This window comes from Hyla sarda, chromosome 6, assembly GCF_029499605.1.
Source record: "Hyla sarda isolate aHylSar1 chromosome 6, aHylSar1.hap1, whole genome shotgun sequence".
In the NCBI taxonomy this organism is placed as follows: Eukaryota; Metazoa; Chordata; class Amphibia; order Anura; family Hylidae; genus Hyla; species Hyla sarda.
The window spans coordinates 47,989,249-48,007,858 of NC_079194.1; the positions used below are offsets into that span (position 1 = coordinate 47,989,249).

General features: G+C 42.2%; 1 protein-coding gene across 1 annotated transcript in view; it reads left to right on the forward strand.

Annotated features, from left to right (window-relative positions):
- Window positions 1-233: 233 nt before the first annotated feature.
- The window catches only part of LOC130277393 (flavin-containing monooxygenase 5-like), a gene marked incomplete in the record, with an annotated part of 50,337 nt that continues 31,960 nt past the window's right edge, over window positions 234-18,610 (forward strand). Inside the window, 3 exon segments of the mRNA XM_056528048.1 lie at window positions 234-480; window positions 1,305-1,493; window positions 8,189-8,351. Coding sequence (XP_056384023.1) covers window positions 349-480; window positions 1,305-1,493; window positions 8,189-8,351 — 484 coding nt within the window.

Here is an 18,610-nt window from a genome sequence, read left to right on the forward strand (position 1 = left end):
AAAAAAAATGGGTGAGCCTGCCCAGCCGAACTTTGGAAAAGTTCTCTATAGTCATGCTGACATGTTCTCTGTAGTCATGACAGTGGTAAAACTAGAAATATTATTTCTCCTTTAAACAAATCAAATATCTCCCTAATCACACTGCGCATACATGGCACATTTCCACCTGGATCATATAAATGCAGCTTTGGACTGCGCCCTGGTTCAGTTTGTTTTTGCTTAATCTCCAGAGCTAGAAAGAGGCGAGCAGTAGTATACGAAGAGCTTCAAAGAACAATTTTTTTGCTTTTGTTTATCTGTATTATTCATATCTTTCACTTGTTTTAGTGAAAATTAACACCTGAAGTCATGGTGCAGAAAATTTGCATCATTGGAGCAGGTTCCAGTGGTCTGACAGCAATAAAATGCTGTCTAGATGAAGATTTGGAGCCCACCTGCTTTGAAAGCTCTGATGATATTGGAGGCTTATGGAGGTTCAAGGTAAGAGAATCATAAACGCTGTGTTCAAACAGTGCAGTTTTGGATCGGTTCTGGAATTTTTTTACATACTAGGTACCAAAAAATTTGTCTTTACTCAAACATGTCTTATCTTTCTAGGTATGATATATTACACAACTGAATGAGAAATTGTCCCAAAAACTGAAGGATTTTTTTCCAAAAATGTAATGTTGACATTTCTCTTGTGGTATTAGGTTAAGTTTCCACTTGGTTTTTTTTTCTGGCAGTTTTTGAGCCAAAATCAGAAGTGGATCCATAAGGGAGAAGTGTAAGTCCTTCCTTTATATGTTCTATTCCTTTTGAATACATTTCTGGCTTTGGCTCAAAAACTGCAGTGGCAGATTTCCAAAAACTGCCAGAAAAAAAACCAAGTGGAAACTTAGCCTTAAAGGGGTTGTTTAGCTTCAGAAAAACTACTGATTTCTGAGATAATATCTTCAAAAAACTGCTCCACATTTGTCCTCAGGTTGGGTGTGGTTTTGCAGCTACGTTAGATTGATGTGAATGGAGCCAAGTTCTAATACCATACACAACCTGCAGACAGGAGTAGTGCTGTTTTGGGAAGAAATTAACTCTGCTTTTGTTTCCTGTTCGGGCGGCCGGATACATTTAAATTTCCCAGTCAATCTCGTAGCCCAAGAATTGTTCGAGACTTCCGGGAATCCATCTGAATACATGATTCTGGGTGCAATTCATAGGCTACAAGAATGACCGGCAAATTTTAACATATCCTGTGGCCAGAGCGAAGGGAGACTAACGCTTTAAATGACACTTTATCACCGACTGAAAACATTTTATTTCTTTAGGAAAACCCAGAAGACTCTAGAGCCAGCATCTACAAGTCTGTTATCATAAACACCTCCAAGGAAATGATGTGCTTCAGTGATTATCCCATTCCAGATGACTACCCAAACTACATGCACAATTCCAAAATTATGCACTACTTCCGAATGTATGCAGAGCATTTCAACCTTCTGAAATACATACAATTCAAGGTAATTCCCTTCACTTGTATTTTTATTTGAATTCAATTTTATTGAATATATGAAGTACTTATATTTGTTCCACTTGAGTAACCAAGCTACTTTTGGAATACAATGGGGGAGATTTATCAAAACCTGTCCGAAGGAAAAGTCACCCAGTTGCCAATAGTAACCAATCAGCTTGTTACTTTCATTTTAACAATTGATTGGTTGCTAGGGGCAACTGGGCAACTTTTCCTCTGGACAGGTTTTGATAAATCTCTCCCTAAATGTTTTACAGTGGGGATCAAAAGTTTGGGCACCCCAGGTAAAAATTTGTATTAATGTGCATAAAGAAGTCAAGGAAAGATGGAAAAATCTCCAAAAGGTATCAAATTACAGATTAGACATTCTTATAATATGTCAACAAAAGTTAGATTTAATTTCCATCATTTACATTTTCCAAATAACAGAAAACAAAAAAATGGTGTCTGCAAAAGTTTGGGCACCCTGCAGAGTTAATATCTTGTACAGCCCCCTTTGGCAAGTATCACAGCTTGTAAACGCTTTTTGTAGCCAGCCAAGAGTCTTTCAATTCTTGCTTGAGGTATTTTGCTCATTCTTCCTTACAAAAGTCTTCCAGTTCTTTGAGATTTCTGGGCTGCCTGTCACGCACTGCTCTTTTAAGGTCTATCCATAGATTTTCAATTATGTTGAGGTCAGGAGATTGTGAAGGCCATGGCAAAACCTTCAGTTTACGCCTCTTGATGTAATCCCCCGTGGATTTCGAGGTGTGTTTAATGAGGATCAAAAGTTTTTTTTTTATGAAAGTAACATTTGTAGAAGTCATCTTCTCTTTAACTTCAGCTTTTTCACAGATGGCATCAAGTTAGCATCCAAAATTTGCTATAATTTTTATTGAATCCATTTTTTCTTCTACTCGTAAGATGTTTCCTGTGCCACTGGCTGCAATACAACCCAAAGCATGATGGATCCACCCCCATGCTTAACAGTTCGACAGAGTTTCTTTTCATTAAATTCTGTTCCCCTTCTTCTCCAAAGGTACCTTTGCTCATTCCAGCCAAAATGTTCCATTTTAACTTCATCGGTCCATAGAACTTGTTTCCAAAATGCATCAGGCTTGTCTATATGATCATTTGCAGATTTTTGTGGTGAGGACGTAGAAGAGGTTTTCTTCTGATGACTCTTCCATGAAGACCATATTTGTACAAGTATCTCTTTATAGTGGAATAGTTTACCACAACTCCAGTGTCTGCCAGATCTTTCTGGAGAGATTGTGCAGTCAAAGATTGGTTTTGAATTGTTTTTCTCGCGATTCTGCGAGCTGTTCAGTCTGATATTTTTCTTGGTCTTCCAGATCTTGCTTTAACTTCCACTGTTCCTGATGACTGCCATTTCTTAATTACATTCTGAACAGAGGATATTGACATCTGAAAATGTTTTGCTATCTTCTTATAGCCTTCTCCAGCTTTGTGAGTGTCAACTATTTTCAGTTTCAGATTTCTAGACAACTGCTTAGAAGAACCCATGGTGCTGATTGTTGGGGCAAGGTTAGATGAGTCTGGCCATTTAAAACCTTTGAGATTGACATGACCTGGTCTTCCCAGATGATGATTGAGAACAATCCATGACACTGGCAGGTCTCAGCTTTGCAAAGGAGGCAGTGCATGCTATAAATTCTGCAGGGTGCCCAAACTTTTGTAGACGCCATTTTTTTGTTTCCTGTTATTTTGAAAGTGTAAATGATGGAAATAAAATCTAACTTTTGTTGACATATTATAAGAATGTCTAATCTGTAATTTGATGCCTTTTGGAGATTTTTCCCTCTTTCCTTGGCTTCTTTATGCACATTAATAAAAAATTTTAGCTGGGGTGCCCAAACTTTTGATCCCCACTGTAAGGTGGCCATAAACATGTTGGACAAACTCTCCAATTTTGTAGGATGGGCTTACCATCTAATGTGGTGTCCTGAATCTATCCAAACTGTAGATGTTGGATGGAAGAAAGGGTCCACCCAAGGAAGGATTAATTTGAACATGCCCGATCCCAGTTAAAAGTGTCCAGCAGAAGATAATGTCCACCTCCTCGAGCCTGCATGTGCATAGGGGAGTTTGGAAAAAATAGCTGTATGGCTATATGCCCAAGAGGCTTCAGCAGTGCTGGAAAATAATGGTGGCCATATAAAATATTTAAACTTGGGGCCCAATTTGGACATTTCCACTAAGGGGAGTACTTATTTTTGTTGGCAAGGTTTAGATATTAATGATTGTTTGTTGAATTGAGTGGACACAGCATTAAACACTGTTGCACAAGCTGTGCACTCAATCTTTACATTGTGGCAGAGAGTCATTTCTTCAGTGTTGTCACATGAAAATATAAAATCAAATATTTACAAAAATGTTAGGGGTGGACTCACTTATGGGAAAAACGACATAATGTGAGGGGTGGACTCACTTATGTGAGATATTGTATATAATGTGAGGAGTACTCACTTATGGGATATACTGTATATATAATGTGAGGGGTGGAATCACTTATGGGAGATACTGTAGATAATGTGAGGGGTGGAGTCACTTATGGGAAATACTGTAGATAATGTGAGGGGTGGAGTCACTTATGGGAGATACTGTAGATAATGTGAGGGGTGGAGTCACTTATGGGAGATACTGTATATATAATGTGAGGGGTGGACTCACTTATGGGAGATACTGTATATATAATGTGAGGGGTGGAGTCACTTATGAGAGATACTGTATATAATGTGAGGGGTGGACTCACTTATGGGAGATACTGTATATATAATGTGAGGGGTGGAGTCACTTATGAGAGATACTGTATATAATGTGAGGGGTGGACTCACTTATGTGAGATATTGTATATATTGTGAGGAGTACTTACTTATGGGATATACTGTATATATAATGTGAGGGGTGGACTCACTTATGGGAGATACTGTAGATAATGTGAGGGGTGGACTCACTTATGGGAGATACTGTAGATATAATGTGAGGAGTGGAGTCACTTATGGGAGATACTGTATATAATGTGAGGGGTGGACTCACTTATGGGAGATACTGTATATATAATGTGAGGAGTGGACTCACTTATGGCAGATACTGTATGTACAATGTGAGGAGTGGACTCATTTATGGGAGATACTGTAGATAATGTGAGGGGTGGACTCACTTATGGGGGATACTGTATATAATGTGAGGGGTGGACTCACTTATGGGAGATACTGTATATATATTGTGAGGGGTGGACTCACTTATGGCAGATACTGTATATAATGTGAGGGGTGGACTCACTTATGTGAGATATTGTATATATTGTGAGGAGTACTCACTTATGGGATATACTGTATATATAATGTGAGGGGTGGACTCACTTATGGGAGATACTGTAGATAATGTGAGGGGTGGACTCACTTATGGGAGATACTGTATATAATGTGAGGGGTGGACTCACTTATGGGAGATACTGTATATAATGTGAGGGGTGGACTCACTTATGGGAGATACTGTATATAATGTGAGGGGTGGACTCACTTATGGGAGATACTGTAGATAATGTGAGGGGTGGACTCACTTATGGGAGATACTGTATATATAATGTGAGGGGTGGACTCACTTATGGGAGATACTGTATATATAATGTGAGGGGTGGAGTCACTTATGGGAGATACTGTATATATAATGTGAGGGGTGGACTCACTTATGGGAGATACTGTATACATAATGTGAGGGGTGGACTCACTTATGGGAGATACTGTATATATAATGTGAGGGGTGGACTCACTTATGGGAGATACTGAATATATAATGTGAGGGGTGGACTCACTTATGGGAGATACTGTATATATAATGTGAGGGGTGGAGTCACTTATAGGAGATACTGTGTATATAATGTGAGGGGTGGACTCACTTATGGGAGATACTGTATATAATGTGAGGGGTGGAGTCACTTATGGAATATACTGTATATATAATGTGAGGGGTGGAGTCACTTATGGGAGATACCGTATATAATGTGAGGGGTGGAGTCACTTATGGGATATACTGTATATATAATGTGAGGGGTGGACTCACTTATGGGAGATACTGTATATATAATGTGAGGAGTGGACTCATTTATGGGAGATACTGTAGATAATGTGAGGGGTGGACTCACTTATGGGAGATACTGTATATATAATGTGAGGGGTGGACTCACTTATGGGAGATACTGTATATAATGTGAGGGGTGGACTCACTTATGGGAGATACTGTAGATAATGTGAGGGGTGGACTCACTTATGGGAGATACTGTATATATAATGTGAGGGGTGGACTCACTTATGGGGGATACTGTATATAATGTGAGGGGTGGACTCACTTATGGGAGATACTGTATATATATTGTGAGGGGTGGACTCACTTATGGGAGATACTGTATATAATGTGAGGGGTGGACTCACTTATGGGATATACTGTATATATAATGTGAGGGGTGGACTCACTTATGGGAGATACTGTAGATAATGTGAGGAGTGGAGTCACTTATGGGAGATACTGTATATATAATGTGAGGGGTGGACTCGCTTATGGGGGATACTGTATATATAATGTGAGGGGTGGACTCACTTATGGGAGATACTGTATATATAATGTGAGGGGGGGACTCACTTATGGGAGATACTGTATATATAATGTGAGGGGTGGACTCACTTATGGGGGATACTATATATAATGTGGGGGGTGGAGTCACTTATGGGAGATACTGTATATATAATGTGAGGGGTGGAGTCACTTATGGGAGATACTGTATATATAATGTGAGGGGTGGACTCACTTATGGGAGATACTGTATACATAATGTGAGGGGTGGACTCACTTATGGGAGATACTGTATATATAATGTGAGGGGTGGACTCACTTATGGGAGATACTGAATATATAATGTGAGGGGTGGACTCACTTATTGGAGATACTGTATATATAATGTGAGGGGTGGAGTCACTTATAGGAGATACTGTATAATGTGAGGGGTGGACTCACTTATGGGAGATACTGTATATAATGTGAGGGGTGGAGTCACTTATGGAATATACTGTATATATAATGTGAGGGGTGGAGTCACTTATGGGAGATACCGTATATAATGTGAGGGGTGGAGTCACTTATGGGATATACTGTATATATAATGTGAGGGGTGGACTCACTTATGGGAGATACTGTATATATAATGTGAGGAGTGGACTCATTTATGGGAGATACTGTAGATAATGTGAGGGATGGACTCACTTATGGGAGATACTGTATATAATGTGAGGGGTGGACTCACTTATGGGAGATACTGTAGATAATGTGAGGGGTGGACTCACTTATGGGAGATACTGAATATATAATGTGAGGGGTGGACTCACTTATGGGAGATACTGTATATATAATGTGAGGGGTGGACTCACTTATGGGGGATACTGTATATAATGTGAGGGGTGGACTCACTTATGGGAGATACTGTATATATATTGTGAGGGGTGGACTCACTTATGGGAGATACTGTATATAATGTGAGGGGTGGACTCACTTATGGGATATACTGTATATATAATGTGAGGGGTGGACTCACTTATGGGAGATACTGTAGATAATGTGAGGAGTGGAGTCACTTATGGGAGATACTGTATATATAATGTGAGGGGGGGACTCACTTATGGGAGATACTGTATATATAATGTGAGGGGTGGACTCACTTATGGGGGATACTATATATAATGTGGGGGGCTGAGTCACTTATGGGAGATACTGTATATATAATGTGAGGGGTGGACTCACTTATGGGAGATACTGTGTATAATGTGAGGGGTGGACTCACTTATGGGAGATACTGTATATATAATGTGAGGGGTGGACTCACTTATGTCACATACTGTATATTTACATTTGTGAGCATCACCTGGATAACTAAGCAGAGCCGCCAGTCTGCCTCACTATAGGTGATAACTTAAATACTCCAATTCTTAAAGGGGTACTCCGGTGGAAAAAGTGTTTTTTTAAATCAACTGGTGCCAGAAAGTTAAACAGATTTGTAAATAACTTATTCCTCCCAGTACCTTTTAGCAGCTATTTGCTACAGAGGAAATTCTTTTCTTTTTTAATTTCTTTTTTGTCTTGTCCACAGTGCTCTCTGCTGACACCTGATGCCCGTATCAGGAATTGGCCAGAGCAGGAGAAAATCCCCATTGCAAACCTATGCTGCTCTGGACAGTTCCTGACACAGACAGAGGTGTCAGCAGAGAGCACTGTGGACAAGACAAAAAAGAAATTAAAAAAGAAAATAATTTCCTCTGTAGCATACAACTGCTAAAAAGTACGTGAAGGGTAAAGATTTTTAAATAGAAGTCATTTACCAATCTGTTTGACTTTCTGGCACCAGTTAATTAAAAAAAAAATGTTTTCCACTGGAGTACCCCTTTAACTATTCCAAAATATATATTTAAACACTACAACTGTGTGTGCAAATTCCTGCAAAAAAAAAAAAAAACACAACAATTTTTTACAATCTGTTTTTGGCAGTGTGATTTCTTTCTCATTACAACCTTGTCATTTAATACCTTGGCCAGAAACATGCTGCTGTTTTATAATACCGCTAAACTGGCACAAACTGCAATAAATTATATTATGTTGCTATAAGCCAGAAAAATTCTTACGTTTTTTTTTCCCCAGACAAAGGTATGCACCATCAAGAAGTGTCCTGACTTTGCCACCTCAGGCCAGTGGGATGTTGTGACAGAATGTGATGGGAAGCAAAAGGTTGGAGTTTATGATGGCATACTCGTCTGTAGTGGCCACCACACCTTTCCACATTTACCGCTACACTCTTTTCCGGGTATGAATAAAATATCAATTACAAAATATTTTATGCTGGTAAAAACTGATTTCACTGGTTTTATATAACCGCTTAGATGCTGCAGTCACTTTTGACCACAGCATCTAGGTGGTTATCTTTGATTCAGCCCATTGCAGACCACTGGATTTAACTATTTGTCTATTTGTAGCAAGAACACCGGAATTTAAAGGGGTTATCCACCATAAGGTGATTTTAGTACATACCTGGCAAACAGTAATGGACATGCTTAGGAAGGATCTGCGCTTGTCTTGGGGTTAAACGGCTATGTCATAAGATTGCCATAACACTATGGCTAGCTTTTTGTGAACTGGTATTTCCCGTTTGAGTTTTTCTTTTTTGCCTACAAATTCCATAATTTCATTTTCCTCCCTCACACATTAGCCATTGAAACATAAATGAGCTGCATCCATTCAAAAGACCTGTGGTTTTCAATCAGGGTGCCTACAGCTGTTGCATTAAATGCAGATTGATCTCTCTCCCACCAAGCGATCCCTCCACCCATTGAAGCAGACAGGCTCCCTGTCATCAGCTGACTAGTGAGTCAGGTCTCGGCCACATTGCAACCTGGGAAAAATCTGAGACAACAGTCATTTTGTATGCTGGTAAAAATAAATATTGGGGTGAAAATCACAGAAGAATTGTGAGAAAACCGTCACACACAGGTACAGACACTATATTATGAACTACACTAACTTTACAGCCTCTGTAGCATAGTCAAATAAAAAAAAAAAAAAATACTAGAATACCCCTTTAATAAAACATTTATTTTTAAGAAAGTTATGACAACCAATGAGGTCACTAATAAGTTAAAGCTGATTGGTTGTTATATGCAACTCTTCCATGTTTTCTTTACACCAGTGGTCTCAAACTGTGGCCCTCCAGATGTTGCAAAATTTCAACTCCCAGCATGCCCGGACAGCCAATGGCTGTCCAGGCATGCTGAGAGTTGAAGTTTTGCAACAACTGGAGGGCCACAGTTTGAGACCCCTGCTTTACACCTATTGTGTCAAAGTATCCAAAAACAAGACTGGAACTGCACAATTTCCCCTTTAAGGGTACGGTCACATGAAACAGATCTGCAGTGTTTTTTGTGTGTGGAGGGTTGGGGTCTCAACCCTCTGGGGCCCCCAATGATCTCCTACATGGCACCCCAGCTCTTCTTAGGAATAGGGAATGTCGACCCCTGCATGAAGCGTTTGTCGATGCGCCCCCTCATTGTATCTCTATGAGAGAGCTTCATGCGGGGGTCGACACACTCTGTTCTTGGGGAGAGCAGGGGTGCAGTGCAGGAGATCCCGTGGGGGGGGGGGGTCCCAGTGGTCAGACCCCCTGGTTCGGACAGTTAACTTCTATCCTCTTGATAGGGGATATGTTTTCCTGCACCGCAGTACTCCTTTAACCCTATCTATTCTAAAAATACTCCCAAATGAACAAAAATTAAACTGCCAGTTTGGATCACATTAGAATAAAATTCTATAGACCCAACTATCCAAAAATTACAGTACCGTCCCCAAATGCCAAATACTCCATAAATACCCCATAAGCCATGACACACAAAAAAATGCATGTCCCCTAAATCCTTTAAATGTATAACAATGCAGTATATAACGAATATAGCAGATGGTTGGACACCGACATAAGGGAACACGTAATTGCTATACAAATGTAAAAAACTGGGAATCATATTCGTTTAATTTAACTATTAGTAAAGTTTTAGAGAAAAGTAGAGGACAATTATCCCTCATTTAAATCCAAAGGACTCCGGATTATTTTTGCACTTAGGATTGTTCGATATTACCCGTCCGTGGGCCCCAAGTTTTTTGGTAGACTCCTCAGAGCTTGATATGGAACATCTGTTGTTTATGAACATCTCATGTGTCTTTTGAGAGGTGTATCCCTATTTGTTCAAATAGTACTAGGCTGCTTAGAAATCCTCCTTCTGAATTCTTGGGTTGTCCTACCCACATACACTTTCAAACAACCACACTGTGCCACGTACACAATATTTTCAGTCGGACAGTTTGCCAATGTAGCAGACTGTTTGCAGCTGTTGGCTTGTGAAAGACATTGGTTTGGATGCGGTTGTCTTAATCTATATAATTAGACAAATCCCAAAAATTGATATTTTCTCTACCTAACTCATAAGATGCATACCAACGTCATTCACATTAATCCCTTAAGGACACATGACGTTCTCATACGTCTCCATTTCCGAGTCCTTAAGGACACATGACGTATGAGAACGTCATGTGTTTTACCGGCCCCCCGCAGCCATCTGGAGCGGAGCCGGTGCCCGATGCCTGCTAAAATCGTTCAGCAGGCATCAGGGCATATCGCCCAGGGGGGTCATGATGACAATTCAGTCCAGCGTTCTGCGGTGGATTCCGGGTCAATCGGGTCTCCAGTGACCCGGTGACCCGGAATTATTGGCTGATCGGGGCCGTCAGAGACGGCCCCGAACAGCCATAGCCAGCAGGAGTGAGGTAGCACTGGTGCCACCTCACGATCGCTCTGATTCGTCGGCCAGTTTCCCGGCCGACCAATCAGGGCGCCTGCTGCGGGTGTCACTCCCGCAACCCGCTCCGCCCCTCTTCCGGAGGACGTGAGCGGGTGCGGGACGTGCACCCCGGGTGCTGGGGACCCCGATCCCCGGCGTCCCTGTTGGGATCGGGGCCCCAGGAGCGACGGCGGCGGCGAGGGACTGACCTGCAGCGTGGAGCAGCAGCAGCAGTAGGAGGTGAGTGACAGCCTCCTGCTGTTGCTTAGCAACAGCTCCCAGCATGCAAAAAGGGCATGCTGGGAGCTGTAGTTATGCAACAGCAGGAGGCAGACCACCACAACTCCCAGCATTCCCTTATGGGCATGCTGGGACTTATAGTTTTGCAACAGCTGGAGGCACATTTTTTCTATGGAAAAGTGTACCTTCAGCTGTTGTATAACTACAACTCCCAGCTTGCACAATCAGCTAAAGTGCATGCTGGGAATTGTAGTGGTGCATCTGCTGGTTGCATAACTACAACTCCCAGCATGCCCGTTGGCTGTCGGTGAGTGCTGAGAGTTGTAGTTTTGCAACAGCTGAAGGCACACTGAGTTAAGTAGCAAACCAGTGTGTCTCCAGCTGTTGTATAACTACAATCCTCAGCCAAAGTAGTATGCCTCCAGCTGTTGCATAACTACAAGACCTAGCATGCCCTTCCGCTGTCCGTACATGCTGGGGGTTGTAGCTTTTGCAACAGCTGAAGGCACACTGGTTGCAAAACACTGAGTTTGTTACCAAACTCGGTGTTTCATAACCAGTGTGCCTCCAGCTGTTGCAAAACTACAACTCCCAGCATGCACTGATAGACCGTACATGCTGGGAGTTGTAGTTTTGCAACAGCTGGATGTTTCCCCCCCCCCCCCCCAATGTGAATGTACAGGGTACACTCACATGAGCGGAGGATTACAGTAAGTATCCGGCTGCAAGTTTGAGCTGCGGCAAATTTTCTGCCACAGCTCAAACTTCCAGCGAGAAACTACTGTGAACCCCCGCCCGTGCGACTGTACCCGAAAAACACTACACTAACACAAAATAAAATAAAAAGTAAAAAACACTACATATACACATACCCCTACACAGCCCCCCTCCCCAATAAAAATAAAAAACGTCTGGTACGCCACTGTTTCCAAAATGGAGCCTCCAGCAATTGCAAAACTACAACTCCCAGTATTGCCAGATAGATCAACAGCTGGAGGCACCCTGTTTGGGAATCACTGGCATAGAATACCCCTATGTCCACCCCTATGCAAGTCCCTAATTTAGGCCTCAAATGCGCATGGCGCTCTCACTTTGGAGCCCTGTCGTATTTCAAGGCAACAGTTTAGGGTAACATATGGGGTATCGCCGTACTCGGGAGAAATTGTGTTACAAATTTTGGGGGGTATTTTCTGCTAATACCCTTTTTAAAAATGTAAAATTTTTGGGAAAACAAGCATTTTAGGTAAAAAAAACAAAACACTTTTTTTTTACATATACAAAGTTGTGAAAAACCTGTAGGGTATTTAGGTTCACATTACCCCTTGTTACGTTCCCCGAGGGGGTCTAGTTTCCAAAATGGTATGCCATGTGTTTTTTTTTTTTTTTTTGCTGTTCTGGCACCATAGGGGCTTCCTAAATGCGGCATGCCCCCAGAGCAAAATTTGCTTTGAAAAAGCCAAATGTGACTCCTTCTCTTCTGAGACCTGTAGTGCGCCAGCAGAGCAATTTTCACCCCCATATGGGGTGTTTTCTTTATCAGGAGAAATTGGGCTTCAAATTTTGGGGGGTATTTTCTGCTATTACCCTTTTTAAAAATGTAAAATTTTTGTGAAACCAAGCATTTTAGGTAAAAAATTTTTTTTTTTTTTTTAATATATGCAAAAGTCGTGAATCACCTGTGGGATATTAAGGTTCACTTTACCCCTTGTTACGTTCCCTGAGGGGTCTAGTTTCCAAAATGGTATGCCATGTGTTTTTTTTTTTTTTTTGCTGTCCTGGCACCATAAAGGTGACATGCCCCCCAAAAATCATTTTCGCTCCTTCCCTTCTGAGCCCTCTACTGCGCCCGCCAAAGACTTTACATAGACATATGAGGTATGTGCTTACTCGAGAGAAATTGGGCTACAAATACAAGTAAAAATTTTCTCCTTTTTACCCCTTACAAAAATAAAAAAATTGGGTCTACAAGAACATGCGAGTGTAAAAAATGAAGATTTTGAATTTTCTCCTTCACTTTGCTGCTATTCCTGTGAAACACCTAAAGGGTTAATACACTTACTGAATGTCATTTTTAATACTTTGGGGGGTGTAGTTTTTATAATGGGGTCTTTTATGGGGTATTTCTAATATGAAGACCCTTCAAATCCACTTCAAAACTGAACTGGTCCCTGAAAAATGGTGAGTTTGAAAATTTTTGAAAAATTTAAAAATTGCTGCTGAACTTTGAAGCCCTATGGTGTCTTCCAAAAGTAAAAACTCATAATTTTATGATGCAAACATAAAGTAAACATATTGTATACGTGAACCCAAAAAAAATATATTTTGAATATCCATTTTCCTTACAAGCAGAGAGCTTCAAAGTTAGAAAAATGCAAAATGTTCATTTTTTTTATCAAATTTGAGGATTTTTCACCAAGAAAGAATGCAAGTTACCATAAAATTTTACCACTAAGTTAAAGTAGAATATGTCACGAAAAAACAATCTCGGAATCAGAATGATAACTAAAAGCATTCCAGCGTTATTAAAGTTTAAAGTGAACGTGGTCAGATTTGCAAAAAACGCTCTGGTCCTTAAGGTGTAAAATGGCCTGGTCCTTAACCCCTTAAGGACCAAGGGCGTACAGGTATGCCTTTGCTCCCTGGTACTTAAGGACCAAGGGCGTACCTGTACGCCCGTGGGAATTACGGTCCCCGCCGCGCGTCGGGCGGGGATCGCGCCGGGGGGACTGCTGATATCTATCAGCAGGCACCCCACGCAAATGCCCAGGGGGGTCAATAGACCCCCCCATGTCGGCGATCGGCGCAAATCGCAAGTGAATTCACACTTGCAATTTGCGCCGATTCCGGGTCATACGGGTCTATGGTGACCCGGTGACCCAGAATAGAAGGGGGATCGCGGGTGTCCTAGACACCCACGATCCCCCTGTAGCGATAGGAGTGAGGTGGCAGGGTTGCCACCCCTCCTATCTCTGCTATTAGACAAAAGACAACAGAGCGCTTCTGTGTGCGATCTTCCAGACCAAGTAGGATTATGTGGGTGAGTGGGGAACGCACTCACCTGGTCGGGTTGTGCATATTCCAGGCACAACGCTGATGTGGGCTTAATGTAACAACTGCTGCGGCTTCCCACGCTGGATCCACCGGCGTGTAAGAGACAGTGAAGGAGGAGGAAATCGGAAGCTGAGATCGCGCTGTTGCAGAAAAGGTTCAAGGATACTGGTAGAAGTCTTAATTTCTTTTATTCTATTCACACTACCAGTATCCTTGAACCTTTTCTGCAACAGCGCGATCTCAGCTTCCGATTTCCTCCTCCTTCACTATCTCTGCTATTGGTGGTCTAGACGCGACCACCAATAGCAGATCAGGGGCGGAGGGGTTTACTTTAGGTTTCCCCGTCCTGCCCTCCCACAATAGGCGGGGCAGGACGTGGAAACCGACAGGGACCGGCGCTGAAGATCCACTTACCCATCGGCGACGGCAGCGGCGACGATCAGCGGCGGCAGCTGGCAACGATCGGCGGAAGAAGAGGACCGCGACGCAGCTCCCTGGATCCAACGGAAGCCGGCGAGTTACTTAGCAACATCTGGGGGGCTACAGTCTGAGACCACTATAGTGGTCTCTAAACTGTAACCCTCCAGATGTTGCAAAACTACAACTCCCAGCATGCCCAGAGAGCTGTTTAGGCTTGCTGGGAGTTGCAGTTTTGCAACAGCTGGAGGTCTACAGTTTGAGACCACTGCAAAGTGATCTCTATACTGTGCACCTGCAGATCTTGCAAAACTACAGCTCCCAGCATGCCCAGACAGCAGTTTGCTGTCTGGGCATGCTGGGAGTTGTAGTTTTGCAACATCTGGAGGTCCACAGTTTGGAGACCACTATGCAGTGGTCTCTAAACTATAGCTCTACAGATGTTGCAAAACTGCAACTCCCAGCAAGCCTAAACACCAAACAGCTGTCTCTGCATGCTGGGAGTTGTAGTTGCGATCCCTCCAGCTGTTGCACAACTACATCTCCCAGCATGCCTTTCGGCGATCAGTACATGCAGGGAGTTGAAGTTTTGCAACAGCTGGAGGCACACTGGTTGGAAAATACTGAGTTAGGTAACAGAACCTAACTGAAGGTTTTCCAACCAGTGTGCCTCCAGCTGTTGCAAAAGTACAACTCCCAGCATGCACGGTCTGTCAGTACATGCTGGGAGTTGTAGTTTTGAAACAGCTGGAGGTTTGCCCCCCCATGTGAACGTACAGGGTACATTCACACTGGCGGGTTTACAGTAAGTTTTCTGCTTCAAGTTTGGGCTGTGGCAAATTTTTCACCACAGCGCAAACTCCTAGCGGTAAATTCACTGTAAACCCGCCAGTGTGAATGTACCCTAAAAACACTACACTACACTAACACATAATAAAGAGTAAAACACAACATATACACCCCCTTACACTGTCCCCCTAATAAAAAATAAAAAACGTATTGTACGGCAGTGTTTCCAAAACAGAACCTCCAGCTGTTGCAAAACAACAACTCCCAGCATTTCCGGACAGCCACTGACTGTCCAGGCATGCTGGGAGTTTAGCAACAGCTGGAGGCACCCTGTTTGGGAATCACTGGCGCAGAATACCCCTATGTCCACCCCTGTGCAATCCCTAATTTAGTCCTCAAATGCGCATGGCGCTCTCTCACTTCGGAGCCCTGTCGTATTTCAAGGAAACAGTTTAGTGCCACATATGGGGTATCTCCGTACTCGGGAGAAATTGCGTTACTAATTTTGGGGGCTTTTTTTTTATTTTACCCCTTATGAAAAAGAAAAGTTGGGGTCTACACCAGCCTGTTAGTGTAAAAAAAATTTTTTTTTACACTAACATGCTGGTGTTGTCCTTTACTTTTTATTTTCACGGGAGGTAAAAGGAAAAAAAGACCCCCAAAATTTGTAACGCAATTTCTCCTAAGTACGGAGATACCCCATATGTGGGCTTAAAATGCTCTGCGGACGCACAACAAGGCTCAGGAGTGAGAGCGCACCATGTACATTTGAGGCCTAAATTGGTGATTTGCACAGGGGTGGCTGATTTTACAGTGGTTCTGACATAAACACAAAACAATAAATACAGACATGTGACCCCATTTTGGAAACGACACCCCTCACGGAACGTAACAAGGGGTATAGTGAGCCTGAACACCCCACAGGTGTTTGACAGAATTATCATTAAAGATGGATGGGAAAATGAAAAAAAATAAAAATTTTCACTAAAATGCTGGTGTCACCCTAAATTTTTCATTTTCACAAGGGAAAATAAAAAAAAGCCCCCAAAATTTGTAACCCAATTTCTTCTGAGTAAGCGCATACCCCATATGTGGATGTACAGTGCTCTATGGGTGCACTATAATGCTCAGAAGAGAAGGAGCGCCATTGGGATTTTGAAGAGAAAATTTGTCCGGAATTGAAGGCCACTTGTGTTTACAAAGCCCCCACGGTACCAGAACAATGGACCCCCCCCATATGTGACCCCATTTTGGAAACTACACCCCTCATGTAATGTAATAAGGGGCGCAGTGAACATTTACGCCCCACAGGTGTCTGACAGATTTTTGGAACAGTGATCCGTGAAAATGAAAAAGGTAATTTTCCATTTGCACAGCCCACTGTTCCAAAGATCTGTCAAATGCCAGTGGGGTGTAAATGCTCACTGCACCACTTATTAAATTCTGTGAGGGGTGTAGTTTCCAAGATGAGGTCACATGTGGGGGGGTCCACTGTTCTGGCACCACGGGGGGCTTTGTAAATGCACATGGCCCCTGACTACCATTCCAAACGAATTCTCTTTCCAAAAGCTCAATGGTGCTCCTCCTCTTCTGAGCATTGTAGTTTTCCCGTAGTGCACTTCAGGTCCACTTATGGGGTACCTCCATACTCAGAAGAGATGGGGTTACAAATTTTGGGGGGTATTTTCTGCTATTAACCCTTGCAAAAATGTGAAATTTGGGGGGAAACACTCATTTTAGTTAAAAAAATATATATATTTTTTTACATATGCAAAAGTCGTGAAACCCGTGTGGGGTATTAAGGCTCACTTTATTCCTTGTTACGTTCCTCAAGGGGTCTAGTTTCCAAAATGGTATGCCATGTGTTTTTTTTTTTGCTGTTCTGGCACCATAGGGGCTTCCTAAATGCGACATGCCCCCCCGAGCAAAATGTATTCTCAAAAAGTCAAATATCACTCCTTCTCTTCGGAGCATTGTAGTTCGCCCGTAATGCACTTCATGCCAACTTATGGGGTGCCTCCATACTCAGAAGAGATGGGGTTACAAATTTTGGGGGGTATTTTCTGCTATTAACCCTTGCAAAAATGTGAAATTTGGGGGGAAACACACATTTTAGTGAAAAAAAAAATTATTTTTTTTACATATGCAAAAGTCGTGAAACACCTGTGGGGTATTAAGGCTCACTTTATTCCTTGCTACGTTCCCCAAGGGGTCTAGTTTCCAAAATGGTATGCCATGTGGGTTATTTTTGCTGTTCTGGCACCATAGGGGCTTCCTAAATGCAACATGCCCCCCAAAAACCATTTCTGAAAAACGTACTCTCCAAAATCCCCTTGTCACTCCTTCGCTTCTGAGCCCTCTACTGCGCCCGCCGAACACTTTACATAGACATATGAGGTATGTGCTTACTCGAGAGAAATTGGGCTACAAATATAAGTATACATTTTCTCCTTTTACCCCTTGTAAAAATTCAAAAATTGGGTTTACAAGAACATGCGAGTGTAAAAAATAAAGATTGTGAATTTTCTCCTTCACTTTGCTGCTATTCCTGTGAAACACCTAAAGGGTTAAAACACTTACTGATTGTCATTTTGAATACTTTGGGGGTGTAGTACTCAATCTAGATATGAGTAGGAGTAGATTTTTGGCATAACTTACACAAATTATTGACATAAGTTGTGTGAAAAGAGAATCTGTGAGCTGCAATTCACATTCCAAACTGCTGACACTGTTAGATAGCTGTTAGGGTAGGGAGATACATGGCACCCTCTATATATCTGTCCGTGCTTCCATATTGTAGAAACATGCTTTCATTCTCAAAGAGGTATTCCAAAGCCCCTGAAGTGCTGAGGGCTGGAACGCCCTCCCTGTCCCTGCTTGATTGACAGTCAGCTGTAAGCCGAGCCCTGTTTTTAAATCTTGTGCTGCGTCGTGGATGTGAGATATGGAAACAAGGCTTGGTTCCCACCCGACTGTCAATCAAGTAGAGGCAGGGATGGATTGAGGAAAGAGGAGAGCACCCTATTTTAAGCCTCTCCCCCTTTTCTGTAAAGTGGTGCAGATAGATATAATAGGGAAGAAGCAAAAGTGGCTTGTGCAAAAATTTGCAAGTCCCGTTTGTCTATATCTGCGGTGTTGTGCAAACTCATCTTGAATGGTAAATTAGAAAGTACAGATCACATATTATACTGTTTCACCTGTGTTAGAATTTCAAAAACTTGAATTTTTAATATTTTTTTTTTCA